Source organism: Strix aluco, chromosome Z, assembly GCF_031877795.1.
Source record: "Strix aluco isolate bStrAlu1 chromosome Z, bStrAlu1.hap1, whole genome shotgun sequence".
NCBI classification, from domain to species: Eukaryota; Metazoa; Chordata; class Aves; order Strigiformes; family Strigidae; genus Strix; species Strix aluco.
Window position 1 is genome coordinate 23,292,706 of NC_133971.1, and position 18,772 is coordinate 23,311,477.

At 45.4% G+C, this 18,772-nt stretch overlaps 1 protein-coding gene across 11 annotated transcripts in view; it reads right to left on the reverse strand.

The window, feature by feature from the left end:
• SUSD1 (sushi domain containing 1) overlaps positions 1-1,132 on the reverse strand; it is a 55,686-nt gene extending 54,554 nt beyond the window's left edge. For 10 of the 11 annotated variants that reach the window (XR_012621573.1, XM_074812170.1, XM_074812164.1 and 7 more), the window contains exon 1: positions 675-1,132. Coding sequence is in view for 10 of the 11 variants with exons in the window: in XM_074812170.1 (XP_074668271.1) it covers positions 675-810 (136 nt within the window). In the remaining variant the exon portion in view is untranslated. Of the gene's footprint in view, positions 1-4; positions 147-674 lie in introns of those variants that run through there. The other variant, XM_074812165.1, reaches the window with a different exon arrangement.
• Between the last annotated feature and the right edge of the window lie 17,640 nt (positions 1,133-18,772).

Genomic DNA, 18,772 nt, shown 5'->3' on the forward strand with positions numbered 1-18,772 from the left:
TCACAGCGCATTTCGGAGTGCCTTAAGGCTGATAGGAAGCATCGTAAGATCCCTACTCCTAATTCTCGATGCTTTTATACACCTTCGTGTGCGTGTTTCCAATAAGAACAGAGAACAAAAACTGTCAGCATGCAGTGGTAGCCAAGGTAGGTCAGAAAATTAAATGGACAAACAGCCACGGTAAGAACTTTCTCATGATACCTCTATCTACTGATAAGGCATGGGAGTGTCCACCTCAGATTGCTGCTCTGGGAGATAAAAAACGGTTCGTTGTGTGTGTCGTCGTCCCCCCCCCCCCATTTCTCCTTAGTCACACAGGATTTTCCACGCCGGCACCGAGTCCCCTCGCGGTTCCAGTCCCACCCGGCCGCGCCCCCCTCAGGCGCGGCTCCCGCCCTGGCCCGGCAGGCGCACGAGGCCGCCGCCGCCCTCACGCGCGGGCGAGGAGAGGGACCGGCCGCCGCCAAACCGAGCGCGCCCGCGGCCGCCTCCGCCACCGGGCCCTCGACGTCCCGGTGCGGCGGGCGCCCCCCGCCAGGCCCCAGCCCTCCCGCCGCCGCTCCCCTCGCCCCGCGGCCTCCGTCCGCCTTCGCGCCCTCCCGCCTCGGCCGAGGGGCGCCGCCCTCACGGCCCCGAGCGAGCGGCGCGGGGCCGGGCCGAGGGGCCGCACTTACCCCGCCGCCGGCCCGCGCACAGCAGCAGCGCCAGCAGCAGCAGGAGCGGCCCCAGCGCCCCGCCGCCCCCTGCGCTCATATCCCCGCCGCCGCCTCTGCGCTCCTGGGTGCTGCGCGGCCCGCGGCGCCTCCGCATCCTCCCCGCGGGGCGGAGGGTGGGAGGAGAGCCCGGGGGGAGGGGGCACCCGCGGGCGGCCCTTATCGCCGCCGCCGCGCCCTCGGGGGCCGCCCGGCTTTCCCCTCGAAGAGGCCCCTTTCCTCTCTCGGCCGAAGAGCCTTTGCCCGCAAAACCCTCTTTTCTTCCTTTTTTTTTTTTTTTTTTTTTTTGTACTCTGTTCCCTGGCACAACCCTTTTCCTTCCCCAGGACGCTGCCTCTGCCTGGCCCAGGCGAGTGACAGAGCTGATAAGGGCTGTTGCTGTGTGGCGGCCGGCCCTCACCCGGGGCGTGGGGAGAGAAGTGGAGGGATGGGTTGTTCATGATTTCTGGGAAAGGGGGAAAGGCGACTGGAAAGTTACACCTGTTTGTACGTGTCAGCTGTGTTGCTCCTGGCCTGTCCACCATGAAGTCTGGTTGGTGTTGGGGAAAGGTGGCCACCGGCGTGTCCTCAGTGCCACAGCCCCGCATCTGGAAGGGGCCCATGTTCCCCTGTGCGCAAGAGGGAACTGCCCAACAGCTCTGCTGGACCCATCTGCAAGCTTGCTTGAAGTTGGCATGTCCGTTCTACAAATGCATAAAAATGGTGTAACTGTAGACCACTAGCCCTTGGTACTTGAAATTCAGTAACACCTTCTCACTGTTTGCCTTTGCCACAGTACGAGTAAATACCAAATCTTTGTTTCCAATCAGTACCAACAGTGTCGCGTGAAGAGCTTTCTGCTGTTGGAGAATGGTAATCCTCCTAAAGTTCGTGGTCCTCATTCAGATCCACAAGCCTGAATTTAGAAAGCTGCATAAACTTGCACTTACCTACAAATGCAATTACCCAGTTATCACAACTGCAATAGAGGAGTACCACGGAGATGAATGGGGGGAGCCTAACACAAAGGTAGATTTAGGCATCTTTGATATGCTCTAATGAGCTTCCTGAAGAAGCTTTGCTCATGTGCTATGTTGGCTTTATATTTATGCCCTTTAATGCTAACACAGTCAAGTCCCCCATCATGACTGCATTTAAGTGATATAACCTGATCTTCTGCTGCTGTGTGTGCTATAATGACAAAGACCAAACAATCTTTAATTTCAATGAAAACAAAACCCAGTTTCGTAAAACTATCAGCTTTATTGATTTAGTTACGTAAGCAGCTCTTATTCGAGTGTTTTTTAATTACTGTTCTGCCTAGTTAAGCATGTGTACATTTTTAACCAGGTTCTGCTACCCTTCAGTTGAAGAAAATACAGGACCAAGACTGGAACAAACCTTGTTTCATTCCAGCCTAGCAGATCTTAACCAGCAGATTAGTTGCTGTTTAAGACATACTTTAATACTGAATAATCAAACTACACACAAAGGCTACTTTAAACTACATATACTTTGTTTGCATATCTAAATTCAAAGCAGAGCCATATGAAATAAGTGTCAAAAGGATGAGAGGTCATCTATTCTGGTTTTCTGGTCTACCAAGATCAACTCTACATAAATGATTCCTGACATACTTGTCTAACCTGCTCTTTATAGTGACAGTGATGTAGAATTCACAGTATTCCCAAGCCATCTGTTCCAGTATTTTGCTCGCTTTGTAATCTGAAAATGGTAATCCAAAATTCAATTTAACACTTAGTTCAATTGTTAAGTCTTTTTTCAGTTCACAACAGACTTCCAACAGTCTTCACGATCTGGACCCAGGTTTGAATCAGCCACTGAGTCACAGATCACTTCTGTTCCAAGGTCACCTGCCCAAGCCCTGAACTAATTTATTTAGAAAGACAAAGATTCAGGAGGGTAAGACAGATCAGTGTCCCTACATGTTTAGGCAAATTTAGCTTATTTCATACAAAAATCTGTCTAATGAAAATACAGGACAATATCCACGTAGATTTTCTGTTCTGGATAGGATAAGGTTTTTAATCTTTTTACTGTCAAACTTAATAGAACCTAGTTTGTAATTACAATGTTTCCTTTGTCCCTAGTAGCATTAAATCTCACTACCCAAAAGGCATTTCTACCAGTATTTGCTTCCATTTCTCTTCTTTGTGATAAGGAGTTGTGATGGTCAAAGTAATTGAATTCATCCAGAGACACTTGGAAGTTTCCTGTGCAGTTTTTCCTTGCAGCTGTCTAAATGGAGATAATTGAAAATCAGAAAGGCAAGCAGGATTAGACATCTCAGCCATATTTGTTGTCTCCTTTGCAGACAGTGAATGTCACTATGTCATCTAAATCACATTCTTTTTGTAAGGATGTTTGGCATAGATTACACTACTTATTCTGACATATAAAGACAAAATATTTGATACTAAAGGCTCTTTCAGCAAACAGATTTTTAAAAACACAGCAGACATCTTCAGTCAGAGTGAATGAATGTAATTCATCCTTGTTAACAGATCACTCAGCTATTCATAATGCAGTTGCATTCTCAGACAGCTTGCTATCAAGCACTTCTTTCCAGCTGGCAATGAAAAGAGTAACTGCAACTTGATGGAAGGTTCCTTCTGTCTGAATTCTGCCTCTCTTGCCTATTTAAAATTAATCAGATTAATAACTGGTTTCTGGTTATCCACTTAATTTCCAGAATAAGCAATAGCAACTGTTGAAGCAGAAATAACTGAAAAATTGACTGACCCTCTTCGGCGAAAACTCTTCAGTAAATATTGCATGGAATAAAAGCATTCTCTTATAATGAATTTTACTACAAAGGCAATATTACCACTCAAGTTATTTGCAGCATTTCTGTTTGTACTCTCAGGTTCCCCTGTGCCACTGTCTCAACTCCTGACAAATGAAGTCAAGATGAAAAAAAGACATGGGATTTCTGCAAAAGAATTAGAGTGAGAGATACCTGAATTCGAACCTTAAATATTGAATGCTTCTATACAGTTTCCCTGGAGGATAGGCCTTGGATGAAACAGACATCATTGTATACCATGTATATCTCATAGCAAGAGCATGGTAGGTGATAAAGCTGGCTGACAGTTGCTGCTAATCAGAAAAGCAGTTCTACAGAGCAAAAGGGCTGCTATCTGTGGGTTTTAGCATAGGAGCAGGATCTCAAACTGAGCTTTGCCACAAACTCACTGTGACCTTTGATAAGATAACCACTTTCTGCCTCTCTTTGCTTCTCCCTCCCAATTCACTGTGAAACTGGGATAATATTCCTGCATAGGTGTGTTGTGGCTTAACACCATAAAAGTGGGTCTGACAGGATGCAATGTAAACTTCTCCTATAGAAGCTTTGATGTCACTACAGTGTGGCCCAATTTTTAAACCACAAGGACTTAGCATGAATCAGTTTATGGGGCAGCATCCTAACGTTGTTGGATCTTGGAATATCATGTGGAGGTTGCTGACTAGTCTTTTCTTCTGATTGTTTCATGCTGTTATATATAGAAGCTCTGTCATTATTTTGAGGGCCGTGCTGACAGAAGGCAATAGTTAAGAGGAGAGAGGCAGAGAGTCACAAAGGAAAAGTAAACGAAAAAAAAAGAGAAACAGCACCCCCTTCATACATTATTAACAGAAAAAAAAAAGTTGTGATTTTCTTGACTCCAGGTAGGTGAACAGACATCTTTTCCTTTTCTATCCTAGAACACCTGCTAAAATCAGAAGACAAAGAACTGGGCAATGAGCTTAATGCTTCCTTCTCTGCCAGGATCCCTGAGCTCATCCAAATCGGTGCTGGCCTTAATATCGCAGCTGCACAAATGTTAATAACAACTTACAGAAAAGGTAAAAATGAATGATAATTTCTTTGATAGGTAGAGGAAGAAAACCAAATCCCACTAACTGTATTATCCTCCTCTCACCATTATTCATGATTTTGGGGCAGGATCAGTCTAGAAGTGCAATAATCATTAGATGGGAAATATGGCAACTTGTCCAACTATATTGTCTATCAAAATAAAAAATTCCCTACACACATCTTACGAGAAGGGAAAACCAAATATTGACTAGAGACTATAAACCAAAGGGTTGTCCTCAAGTTGTTCAGAAACATAGAATCGTAGAATCATAGAATGGTTTGGGTTGAAAAGGACCTTAAAGATCATCTAGTTCCAACCCCCCTGCCATGGGCAGGGACACCTTCCACTAGACCACGTTGCTCAAAGCCCCGCCCAACTTGGTTTGAAAACTTCCAGGGAGGGGGCAGCCACAGCCTCTCTGAGCAACCTGTGCCAGTGCTTCACCACCCTCCCAGTGAAGAACTTCTTCCTTATATCTAATCTAAATCTACCCTCTGTCAATTTAAAACTGTTACCCCTCATGCTATCCCTACACCCCCTGACAAAGAGTCCCTCCCCATCTTTCCTGTAGCCCCCTTTAAGCACTGGAAGGCCCCTATAAGGTCCCCCCGGAGCTTTTTCTTCTCCAGGCTGAACAATCCCAACTCTCTCAGCCTGTCCTCACAGGGGAGGTGCTCCAGCCCCCTGAGCATCTTCATGGCCTCCTCTGGACTTGCTCCAAAAGGTCCGTGTCCTTCTTATGTTGGGGACCCCAAAGCTGAACACAGCACTGCAGGTGGGGGATCTCATGAGAGCAGAGTAGAGGGGGAGAGTCCCATCCCTCAACCTGCTGGCCACACTTTCCTTGATGCAGCCCAAGACACAGTTGGCTTTCTGGACTGTGAGCACACATTGCTGGCTCATAGTAAGTCTTCCATCCACTACTACCCCCAAGTCCTTCTCTGCAGGGCTGCTCTCAATCCACTCCTCGCCCAGCCTGTGTTTGTGCTTGGGATTGGCCTGACACATGTGCAGGACCTTGCACTTGGCCTTGCTGATCTTCATGAGGTTAGCACGAGCCCACCTCTCAAGTCTGTCCAGGTCCCTCTGCATGCACCTCCCTTCCCTCCAGTGTGTCGACCGCACCACATACACGTTTGGTGTCATCCATAAACTTGCTGAGGATGCACTCAATCCCACTGTCCATATCACCAACAAAGGTGTTAAACAGCATTGGTGGCAATACTGACCCCTGAGGGTCGCCACTCGTCACTGCTCTCCACTTGGACAGTGAGCCTTTGACCACAACTCTTTGAGTGTGACCATCCAGCCAATTCCTTATCCACTGAGTGGTCCATCTGTCAGATCCATGTCTCTCCAATTCAGAGACAAGGATGTCATGTGGGACTGTCAAATGCTTTGCACAAGTCCAGGCAGGTGTTGTCAGTTGTTCTTCCCTCATCCACCAACGCTGTAACCCCATTGTAGAAGGTCACCAAATTAGTCAGGCATGATTTGCCCTTAGTGAAGCCACGTTGGTTGTCACTAATCACTTCCTTATTTTCCATGTGTCCTAGCATAGTTTCCAGGAAGATCTGCTCCATGATCTTGCTGAGCACAGAGGTGAGTCTGACTGGCCTGTAGTTCCCTGGATCTTCCTTTATTCCCTTTTTAAAAATGGGGGTTATTTTTCCCCTCTTCCAGTCAGTGGGAACTTGGCCAGTCTGACACAATTTCTGATGGATAGTTGGTTACCCACTTCACCCTCCTGTTCCCCCAGGACCCACGGATGCACCTCATCAGGTCCCATGGACTTGTGCAACTTCAGGTTCCTTAGATGGTCTTGAACCTGATCTTCTCCTGTGATGCATGGTTCTTAATTCTCCCAGTTGTTGTCTGTACCTCTGCGTCTTGCTTGGTGTGGCTGGAGCCCTTGCTGGTGAAGACTGAGGGAAAAGAAGTCATTAAGTACCTCAGCCTTCTCCATATCCCGGGTGACCAAGTCTCCCTTTTCCTTCTAGAGAAGGCCTATATTTCCTCTAGTCTTCCTTTTATCACCAATGTACCTGTAGAAGCCTTTTTTGTTGCCCTTGATATCCCTGGCCAGATTTAATTCTGTCAGGGCTTGGGCCTTCTTAACCTGATTCCTGGCTGCTCAGACAATTTCTCTGTATTCCTCCCAGGCTACCTGTCCTTGCTTCCACCATAGGCTTCCATAGGCTTCCTTTTGTGTTTGAGCTTGTCCAGGAGTTCCTTGTTCATCCATGCAAGCCTCCTGGCATCATTACCTGACTTCCTCTTCGTCAGTATGCATCGCTCCTAAGCTTGGAGGAGGTGATCTTTGAATATCAGACAGCTTTCTTGGGCCCCTCTTCCCTCCAGGGTTTTATCCCATGCTACTCTGCCAAGCAGATCCCTGAAGAGGCCAAAGTTTGCTCTCCTGAAGTCCAAGGTAGCCGGAGAGCTTGCTGCATGCCCTCCTCACCACCTTAAGGATCTTGAACTCCACCATTTCATGGTCACTGCAGGCAAGGCAGCTGGGCATTCTTTACCTACAGCTTTTCTCCCTACAGACCAACTCTATTTTGTCACCTGGAAATCTCCTATTTTCATCAACACTTTATAGTGGGAAAGAAGAGGAAAGAATCTAATAATCAAACCTTTCTTAGTAAATACCTTGACGTTCATTCCCTGTGCTGCTTTGTAAGCAAGTCAGCTTTCAGATGCTGTTTATCAAGTTTAAAGAAACCATTGTTATCTCAATTAGAAAGCACCTAAACTTACTGGGTTTTCAGAATCTGTGAATGCAAAGCCAGCCAGAGTTAGATTTCAGATTCATTACAATATGCATTCATTTTTGGCATACAAGGACAGAGTGCTTTTGTTTGGTTACAAAAACAGCACAAGGTCTGCTCTTTGGTCTTTCAAAATTCAATTAGGTATAACTCTATTATTTCTACATTTACTGGCACTCAGAAGAGAAAGAGACACTGGGTGATGACATCCGTATGTTGTCATAAATTGTAATAAAGACATAAGATCAACATTTCTAGGGAAATAAAAAGTCACCTCGTCTTTTTTTATATTAATTCAAAGCTGAGAGCCCTGTTTGTCTTCAAATACTTTATAATATTCCCACAAGACTCTTCAAGTCTATCAGTAATGCCGCTATACAGAAACTCTTTGACAATAAGAGACCACTTGCTACAGTAATTAAAGGTTGAATTCTGTCTAGTACTGAACATTTATTATTGCACCACAAAAATACAGTAGCTAAACGACAAAATCATTGACCTTTACTGGGATTTTGTCTACTACCTGCTTCTTCCCATTAGGAACAGAGTATGTGTTAGTCAATAGGACCTAAATAGCAATTTGAGATGAGAGGTATGCTTAAAGATGGTGGAAACTTCTCTATAAAAGCAAAAGAAAGTATTTTGGGATAGGTGTTCACATTCTAAAGGGTCCTAAAAATTTGGAGGAAAACACTCACACAACTAGATAGTCAATTTTTCCATTATATATAGACCCAAAATTAGGGAGATTACTGTTCATCTCTGATGAACGGTCTGTGCGTGAAAATGCATTTTCGTATGTACTGGCTTTGGGACACTGCTTGTCAAACCATAAAAACACAAGTATTTGATACAAGTATTTGTTGGCTATTACAGAGGTTTTTTTAAAGCACTGTCTAAAATTAAAATATTTCCAAACACTAAAAAATTCCAAATTAAATTATTTCCAAAATTAAACTCTTCTTTACATTTAGTCATTCTGCTTTAATCTGAAAATTTAGGCAGAGAAGTGTCACTGTAGATGGCACAACAGCTAGGAAACAGGGAAACTGTATTTGAACCTAAGCTATTGCTTAATTGTAATCAGTGTTTGAAAAAACAAAGCATTGCTGGCAGAAAAACACTCAGAGACATCTGTGTATTAGAAGTGTAGAAACATCTATAGGCATTATTAATTTATCTTGTGCCTAAGGAAAAATAGCTACACCTTGGAAATCATGAAATTTAAAAATAACTTGCTCTATCTTTATAGTTATTCTTTTTTTCCTTTCTGTATAGAAAAAACACCCCTTAATGGCAACCTGAGCATTTCATGGTATGTTATCACAAAATTAAAACATAGTGCATTTTAACCGCGCTTTTCTAATGGTGTCTGAATGACAGACTTGTCCAGCACAGAGTTTCTCAAACAGCAACTTTTCCAAATCTTGGGAATCCAGACTTCTGAGCATATTTTTTACTCAAAACCAAGAAAAATATAATTTTTTACTCAAACATGTTCAACTTTCACTTAGTGATCCTTTTATACTTATGATTCTAAAGACAATTATACATAAAGTGAACACTGGGACCTATAGTAAATATTTAAGACCCAGAATCAAAATTTTGGGCATGATTTAAGCTTCTTGTAGCTTATCTTCTTGAGGAACGCATGGCCAACTTGCATTCTAGAATATTATCCCCCAATAAACCTGGACAAGGCAGTCAGTAAGCATACAATGCATCAGTAACTGCTTTTCCTAGACTACTTTTCTGACATTGTAATTAGAATACACTTTAGAGTTGCAGAAGAGGCATTGCAATTGTTTTAAGTCATGTGCAATATTCCTCTCAAAACTCCTGTGATAGTATTATGAAGAGGAAAACTGAGACAAATGAAAGTTGCCTAAATCCACAACATACCCATAGATTAATCTGAGCAAGAAATCAAAGTTTGTCTTAGAATGCACTGTCAGCTATAACTTTTAAATCTGTAGGAAAAGTCCAAACAAAAATATAATCTTTACCTAGTAAAATGTATAGAAAACCAACAAAGACACACACACACACACACACACACACACACACACACACACACACACACACCCCCACACACCCCTTTCTCCCCACATCAAACCTTGATGAGTGGGTAACATATGGCTACTATTAATCTCTAATGAGTAGTTAATGAGCTACTCCCACACTTAATCCTCTTTTTGCCTTCTTGGGGAACATTCTATACACCAGAAGAACTTGAGATTCAAATTGTGTAAGTCTGTGGGAACTAAATGATGACTGACTATTTAGTCCTCCACTAGGTTGAGTATTTTTGTCTTGCTATGTACTACATAAACTCACTGTCTAATTACAATTACGGATTTTTTTATTTCATACCCATTTGAAGTACACCTATTTTATCTGTGACATTATACAGCTAAATAAATCAACTTTCCCAATTTATAACTGTCTTTATAATATAACACTGTGCATTGACATAGCATTAAGATCCAGGTAAGTGATTTTACAATTACTTCCAGTCTTTAAAACACATGGGATTGTTGTAAAATTAGGCTGAAGCCATAGTCCCATCACTGGGAGAGTGAGAAGATACATGTATTTAAGTTTAGCAGTGTGGTTGTTTAGACTGGATCCTAGACTTTGAAAGGGAAAAAAATTAAGATATGTGAACAGGATTTTTCAACTTGCATTCAGCACCTACTGTTTGTATGCAATTGATCTGCAAAGCGATCAGCAATTTTCCTGTTAGATCACATGAGACAGTAAGTGGCTGAGGCATCCCAGGCAAGACAGGATGTTTTTGCTAACATCTTATGGTTATGTCAGACCCTTCAGAAGTCATTACTTCCTTATCTATTTTCCTGCTGATGAGTGGCAATAATGACTGTGAAAATATTTTTCAAAGACCTTGATTAAAATCTGATGCATCAAAATAGAAACTAAGTGAAAAGTATAATCTTCCCATAACATAAAACTGGGAGAATCTAAGCCCCACAGAATAAGCAGCTTGTATAACAGCTAAAGGTACACAGTAATTTAACACCTTCCTCAAAGAAAAACAATTTACACAAGTGGAACTCATAGTACTGCACTGAGTGCTGTGTAAAGGGCTCCATAAAGTCTTACAACCATATATATCATGCCCTGAAGGTGAAATAAGCCCAAGCCATCTTGTGGCAGGCAGGCTGTAACCAACAGTGCCAACCCAGAGTAGAAAGAGAGAAAAAGACATTTATGCCATAACAAGTTTTAACATCAAAAAGCACTTTTTTATCCCTGTGGTTGAATTAACATTGGAAGATCTTATCCTGAGAGATGCTTAAACTCAAGAACTCAAATAGCATAATACATTGTTGTTTGCTGTAGAAAGAGAAGGCACTCACCAATTGGGATAGGTCTCCTATCAAAACCTTCAACCAGTTCAGTATCTGATAGACCAATGAAGGCGGGTAAGCTTGTTGAAACATATACAGGAACACTGTGAACCCTTTATGCTTTTGACAAGATAATTAAAGCCTCAGCAAGAGAGAATTTGAAGCTATCCAGTCACGCTGAGAATACACAGGCAAAAAGGAAAAGGGTATATAACACAGCTAAACTTTATATATGAAGGAAAGTGTAGAAACAACTGTCAGTTAACAGATGTAACAGAAGACACTACTTAGGTAGCAAATGCTTTTCAGAAACTTACTGTGCTCTTAAATAGAAAAACTACTTTCACAGCTCTGTAAAATGAGGAACCTTAGTTACACATTTCACAAGATATTTCCAAATCTGTTGAGCAAATGAATCAAGTTCTGCGTATCAGGGGTGACCTTTTGCTGAACGCACTGTATTGCCACTATTAAATCTCATACTGTTTTAGGGCAATTTGGCCATGGGACAGAATTGGGAATAAGAGGGGAGGGAAGGAAAGAACAGATTAGAAATGATGAAAAATCAGTCAGTGACATTGCCATGTTCTTTGGTAAGAACTAAACCTGAAAATTTCAATTTTTTGTCAAATCTTAACTGAAAGTTTTTAATTAGAAAAGAGTTCACACCCTTTGTCCAAGCATCCACCCACATTGGAGTGACTAAAATAGTTTATGGAGCTACAGTCAGTTCTTCCCAGATCATCATCAGAATTCATAGTCCTGAACAGAAGAATTATCCTGATTTCTTTAGCTTTTGAGATAGCCTTGTGTCATTGTTTGTGTTAAGATCATATTTTTTAAAAAAGCTTCGTTTTTATTTTTACAGGCAGTGATCACTGAACAGTGTTTGCAAACACATTTTCTCTAGGTGTGTGCTAGGAACCAGCATAGCAGGGTGGAAATAGAAACTGTATTCGACCACAGAGCTGCAGGCCCTGCAGCATTATGCAATATCCTTCAGGGAGACCTCTTTTAAAAAGTTTCCAAGCATGGAATAATGTGGCTTTTCAGATGGAAATGGACTCTGGAGGGGAAAAAAACCACCACACAAAACCCTCAATAAAAACTATTATAGACCCTTCACCATACAGGTGATATGCACACACAAGAGATCCAGTTAAACCATAGCTGGAAAAAAGCTTTTGCACAGTATATTGAATGCAGGTACTACAGAAGGTATGCCTTTGCATTTCAACAAAATAATTTTTAATGTTTGCATTAAAAGCTAAGATTTGCTCAGATGAACACTAACTAGCTGTACTTGAAGCAGATTGGAAATAAAAACCAGGACCTAAAAGCATTACTCTAATAAACTGACTTAGACTAAGCAGCAAATGTTAAGGAGCAGGAATGATCACTAACTTGAGACTAAAGTATTACTCTCCTTATAAGAGCAATTTTGGAGTCAGGCAACACATGTTGCTACCCTACACGATCCTAAAGAGGTTTTTCCTCATTGTCAATGGACAATTTCTACTGTTTTTTGCAGCATCTGAGCTGAGTTTATGGTCAACAGCAAAAGCATTCATCTGGAAATGATCTCTGGGAGGATTCACTTCCCTGAGGTCTCATTTTCTCTCTGCCTTTGCCTCCCATGCTTCCTCTCACCTATCTATTCTGCCACATGACTTCCACTATCATATCTTTTGTTTAGACATCCTGGTACTCACCCACTACACTCAAAGAACTCAAAGCCAAATATCCAAGTGCACTTAAGAAAATGCAAGAGGAGATTTTTATTTTCTTTTTAAAATATACATTATCTTGCTTCCAGCTCTGTAAATAGGTGAGCCCTGGGTCTGTAGAGTAATCTTTTGGGACATATCCAAACCATATGAGATTTTATCTGTTGGCAAATTCACCAGTCACTGCCCTTTCTGTTTCAGCTTGCAAGTAACAGAACAAATTCTGGTATCAGAAATTTTACATCCATGCTATCTTTCCTGGTTTTGGCCAGGATAGAGTTAACTTTCCTTGGGCTGAGAGGGAGCACAGCTGGAGGGCTGGACCCCGATCGATCGCTGGAGTATTCCATATCATGTGACATCATGCTCAGCGTGCTCTCTCACACCCATTTCAGTTTCCGGGTCGGTGTGGTGTGGATTTTCTGGTGTGGTCAGATCTCTGCTGGGGGGGAGCGTGGGCTGCATACCTGCTGCCGTGCTCGTTAAGCCACTGCTGTATTTTTACCCGTTTTGGATCTACTATTGTTACTGTTGGGTTTTTTGTTACTATTACTAAATATTTTTTTATTCAACCTACAAATGTCTTCTTTTGTCCCTCCCCTATTTCACGGGGGCAGGGGGGGAAGTAAACAACTGGACACATGGCAACTGGCTACCGGCTGAGTTCAAACCACAACACTATCTAAAAGTGATTGTTCATTTTCCAAGATGGACACTTATATTAACTACTTAGGGAAAAATAATTACTTGTGATTATATTTGTGGTGGTTTAGTCCCTGCTGGAGTCTGAGACCACGCGGCCGCTGCCCCTCCCCCACAAAGGGAGTGAAATACAAATCCTCAGGGCTGAGATAAGGAGAGGTTTAATACAACAGAGCAACAGCAACACAACAAACAACAATAACAGTAACAGTAATAACAGTGAACAGAGCAAGAATATATATACCAATACAGCAGTGAGAACAGAGCGATGGCATAACACACATGTTAACCGACGCTCTCGCGCTGCCGCGCTTTTTTGCGCCAGGACGTGATGTCAGCATGGTATATGAATAACTCAGCTAGAGCTTACCCCCACTGCTGGGGAAACTTAACCCTATCCTAGCTAAACCAGGACATAATCCACCCCTTTATTCTTTACCATGTGCGTCACGTCCAGCTGCCATTTAGCATTAACAAAGAAAAATTGACAAAAGCACAGTATAATTCATGGTCTGTTTTCACCCACAATCAAGTCCCCCTGTGGTACACATCGGACCTCTCCATCCTTCTGCATCACCCACCAGATGCACCCAGGTCCTTGAGCAAAAGCAATCCCGTGGATGGGTTTGCCTTTGCCCGGCGCAGGATTAACCCAGACCATTTTTCCCAGCAGATCCCTCATGCGCACCACAGGGACTTTATCCCCGTCTACAACACGTGGAAGTTTTGACTGAGCCAGGCCAGCTCGATTGGCAGATCCTCTTGTGTTCACTAACCAAGTGGCCTTTGTCAGATGTGTGTCCCAGTGTTTGAAGGTTCCACCCCCCATTGCTCTCAATGTAGTTTTTAACAGTCCGTTGTAGCGCTCGATCTTCCCAGAGGCTGGTGCGTGGTAGGGGATGTGGTAGACCCACTCGATGCCGTGTTCTTCTGCCCAGGCATCTATGAGGTTATTTCGGAAGTGAGTCCCATTGTCCGACTCAATCCTCTCTGGGGTGCCGTGTCGCCACAGGACTCGGTCTTCAAGGCCCAGGATGGTGTTCCAGGCATTGGCATGGGACACTGGATAAGTTTCGAGCCATCAAGTGGTTGCTTCCACCATTGTGAGCACGTGGTGCTTGCCTCGGCGGGTCTGTGGCAGTGTGATGCAGTCGATCTGCCAGGCCTCTCCATATTTATATTTCATCCATTGATCTTCATTCCGCTGGGGCTTCACCCGTTTGCCTTGTTTGATCGCAGCACACGTCTCACATCCGTGGATGATCTCTGTGGTGGTGTCAATGGTGAGGTCCACCCCTCGATCTCGAGCCCACCTGTATGTTGCATCTCTGCCTTGGTGGCCTGAGGTCTCATGGGCCCACCGGGCTATGAACAGTTCACCTTTATGCTGCCAGTCCAAGTCCACCTGAGCCACTTCGATCTTAGCAGCCTGGTCCACCTGCTGGTTGTGTTGATGTTCAGCAGAGTTCCGACTCTTGGGTATATGGGCGTCCACATGGCACACCTTCACAATGAGGTTCTCCACCCGGGCTGCAATATCCTGCCATACTTCAGCAGCCCAGATGGGTTTACCCTTGCGTTGCCAGTTGCTCTGTTTCCATTGCTGCAACCACATCCACAGGGCACTTGCCACCCCCCACAAGTCAGTGTAGAGATAGAGCCTCGGCCACTTTTCTCACTCAGCAATATCCAAAGCCAGCTGGGTGGCTTTCACCTGTGCGAACTGGCTCGATTCACCTTGTCCCTCAGCAGCTTCAGTGATTCGTCGTGTGGGATACCACACCACAGCCTTCCATCATCGATGTTTCCCCACAATGTGACAAGACCCATCAGTGAACAGGGCATATCGCTTCTCCTCATCTGGCAGCTCGTTATATGGTGGGGCCTCCTCAGCACGTTTCACCTCTTGTTCTGGTGACATCCCAGAATCTTTGCTCTCTGGCCAGTTTATGATCATTTCCACTAATCCTGGGGGATCGAGGTTCCCTATTCGAGCCCCTTGTGTTATCAACGCAACCCATTTACTCCACGTGGCATCTGTTGCATGATGTGTAGAAGAAGCCTTTCCTTTGAACATCCATCCCAGCACCGGCAGTCGGGGTGCCAGGAGGAGCTGTGTTTCAGTGATGACCACTTCTGAGGCAGCCTGAACTCCTTCGTACGCTGCCAGTATCTCCTTCTCAGTCAGGGTATAGTTAGCTTCAGAGCCTTTGTATCCCCGGCTCCAAAAGCCTAGAGGTCGGCCTCGGGATTCCCCATGTGCTCTCTGCCAGAGGCTCCAGGAAGGGCCATTCTCCCCGGCTGCGGTATAGAGCATGTTCTTGATCTCCTGCCCTGCCCGGACTGGCCCGAGAGCCACTGCCTGGGTAATCTCCTGCTTAATTTGTTCAAAGGCTTGTTGTTGCTCAGGGCCCCATTTAAACTCGTTCTTCTTGTGGGTTACGTGGTAGAGAGGGCTCACAATCAAGCTGTAGTTTGGGATGTGCATCCTCTAGAACCCCACAGCGCCCAGGAAAGACTGAGTCTCCTTTTTAGTGGTTGGTGGGGCCGTGGCTGTTATCGTGTTTATCACCTCCACTGGGATGTGGTGACACCCATCTTGCCATTTTATTCCTAGGAACTGAATCTCCTTTCCAGGCCCCTTAACTTTCTGTCGCTTGATGCAAAACCAGCCTTCAGGAGGATTTCAATTATCTTCTTTCCCTTTTCAAAGACTTCCTCAGCTGTGTCCCCCCATACAATGATATCGTCAATGAACTGCAGGTGTTCCGGAGCCCCACCTTTCTCCAGTGCAGTATGGACCAGTCTATGGCAAATGGTGGAGCTGTGTTTCCACCCCTGGGGCAATCGATTCCAGGTGTACTGGATACCCCTCCAAGTGAATGCAAACTGTGGCCTGCACTCTGGTGCTATTGGGATGGAGAAAAATGCATTAGCGATGCCAGTCGTGGCGTACCACTTGGCTGCCTTCGACTCCAGCTCATACTGGAGCTCTAGCATGTCCGGCACTGCAGCACTCATCGCTGGCGTAACTTCATTCAGGCCACGGTAGTCCACGGTCAGTCTCCATTCGCCATTAGACTTTCTCACTGGCCATATAGGGCTGTTGAAAGGTGAGTGAGTCTTGCTGATCACCTTCTGGCTTTCTAGTCGATGGATCAGCTGATGGATGGGGACCAAGGAATCTCGGTTAGTGCGGTACTGCCGCCGGTGCACCGTCTTGGTGGCAATTGGCACTCGCTGCTCTTCAACCTTAAGCAACCTCACCACCGAGGGGTCCTCTGAGAGGCTGGGTAAGGTGGACAATTGCTCAATCTCCTCCAGGGCAGCTATACCAAAGGCCCACCGGTACCCTTTTGGGTCTTTAAAGTACCCTCTCCTGAGGTAGTCTATACCTAGGATGCACGGGGCATCTGGGCCAGTCACAATGGGGTGCTTATGCCAGTCCTTCCCAGTTAAGCTAACTTCAGCCTCTAATAGGGTCAGCTGTTGGGATCCTCCTGTCACTCCGGAGATGCAGATGGGTTCGACCCCACTGTGGCTTGATGGCATCAGGGTGCACTGTGCGCCAGTGTCTACCAAGGCCTTATATTCTTGTGGTTCTGATGTGCCAGGCCATTGGATCCACACCTTCCAGTAAATCTGACTACCCCTTTCCTCAACCTGGCTGGAGGCAGGGCCCCTCTAATCCTGCTCACCATCACTCACTTGTCCTAAGAGTGACTCCTGCAAGAATGACTTCCCGGTCCCCTCAAGAGGGTCAAGCATAGTGTTGGCCATTCTATTCTGTCTGGGGGATTTCTGACTGGACACTGGAGCTGCATCTCTCTTGGAAGACTCCCCTTTCATGGTGGTCTTCCCTTTCAGCTGCTGTACTCGTACAGCTAGGGCAGAAGTGGGCTGTCCATGCCACCTCCTCAAGTTTTCCCCATGGTCGCGGAGGAAGAACCACAGGGTGCCCTGTGGTGTGTGCCTTCCACTGCTCTTCTCTTGGGTGGGGAAGCGCCTGCTTCTAATGGCTGAGACATGGGCCCGTGCAGGTGAAACGTAGGATATGTCCTCTTCCATTTTTGGAGCCTCTGAGACAGTTCCTCTACAGCTGAAACCAAAGCATGTTGGGAGGAAGGGAGATTTCCCTCATATCGCCAGAGCTGGATAATCACTTCGTCCACTGTCTGAGTCTGGGTGTCTCGCTACCAGGACGCTACTGCTAATGCTTTGGAATGTGCCTCTGGCCCACTTTGCAGGAACTTCCGCCACATCAGCTGTGTGCGAGGGGCCTGATCTGGATCCATTGGTGACCGCTCATCATTCAGATCACCATAGACCATGTCAAACACAGCCATTTCCCTGAGGTTTTGGATGCCTTTCTCCATGTCGGTCCACCTGCCTAACCGACATAGAGCATCATCCTTGTAGGGGTACCTCTCCCTCACACCGAGCAGGAGTCGCCTCCAAAGGCTGAGGGTTTGAGCCTGTTTCCCTATTGCCTTGTCAATACCAGCCTGCTTGGCTAAAGGTCCCAGCTGCTTGGCCTCTCTCCCCTCCAATTCCAAACCAGCAGCTCCACTATCCCAGCATCGGAGCAGCCAGGTGAAAACCTGCTCGCCTGGAAGGCGGCTGAAATCCTTCCGCATATCTCGCAACTCACTCGGGGATAGAGATCGAATGGTTACCTCCGGCTCTTCCTCCTGCTCTTGCACTGAGCCTGGTTCATCACCACCCTGTACACTGTGAGGGGATTTGTTGGTGTATTTGATTTTCCATATTGGGGCAACTGATATTGGTACTGCCTGTCCCTCTGGCCCAGCTGCTGTACCAGTAAGTTCACTTTCAGATCCTGCAGCCCCTTCTCCCCCTTGAGAGCAGTGAACAGTGTTAAAGATGACACAGTAGGCATGTACAAGGCCCCCAGCACATCGCAGTGAGTTGTGCTCCTGGGGTTTGTCAGATTGGCCACACACCTTTTCCAAATACTCCACCAGTTTATCAGGACTCTGCATTTGTTCAGGAGTGAAATCCCAAAGCATTGGGGGTGACCACTGACCCAGGCACTTGCCCATCTCTTCCCACACACCTTGCCACTCATAACTATCTGCTCTCGGGGCAGGTTTCCGGGTGGTGCTATTGTTGGAGAAGTACCGCATGGCCCAAAACAAGATCTGGCAGACATTTAGAAAGCACAGTGCCGCAAGCACACTGGTCTGGGTGCTCCAGGGATAGCTGAAACTCTCAAAAACCGAGAGGATCTCTTCCCCTGGCTCACCCATAGAGGGGGTGAGACCCCTAACAAAAGCCCAGGCAGCACACAGATACCGGTTCACCCCCACAAGCAGTGACACAAACCCATTATAAGCAGACAGTAGCCAGTACAGCAAAATAAAACCCTTGACACATTTTCCACCGACAACAAACACCAGCACTGGAAACACACAGTGGATATAAGGATTAATCCAGCCCCACCACGCAAGCAAATTGGCCAGCATTGCAAATGTTCCTTATCAAACAATACAAATAAAAACAGAAAAATTGCACCTAACAGATTGCTCTAACACACCTTCTCCTTTTGTCCTTATCTCAGCCCTCTCATGCCCCACGTTGGGCGCCAAAAGTTGTGGTGGTTTA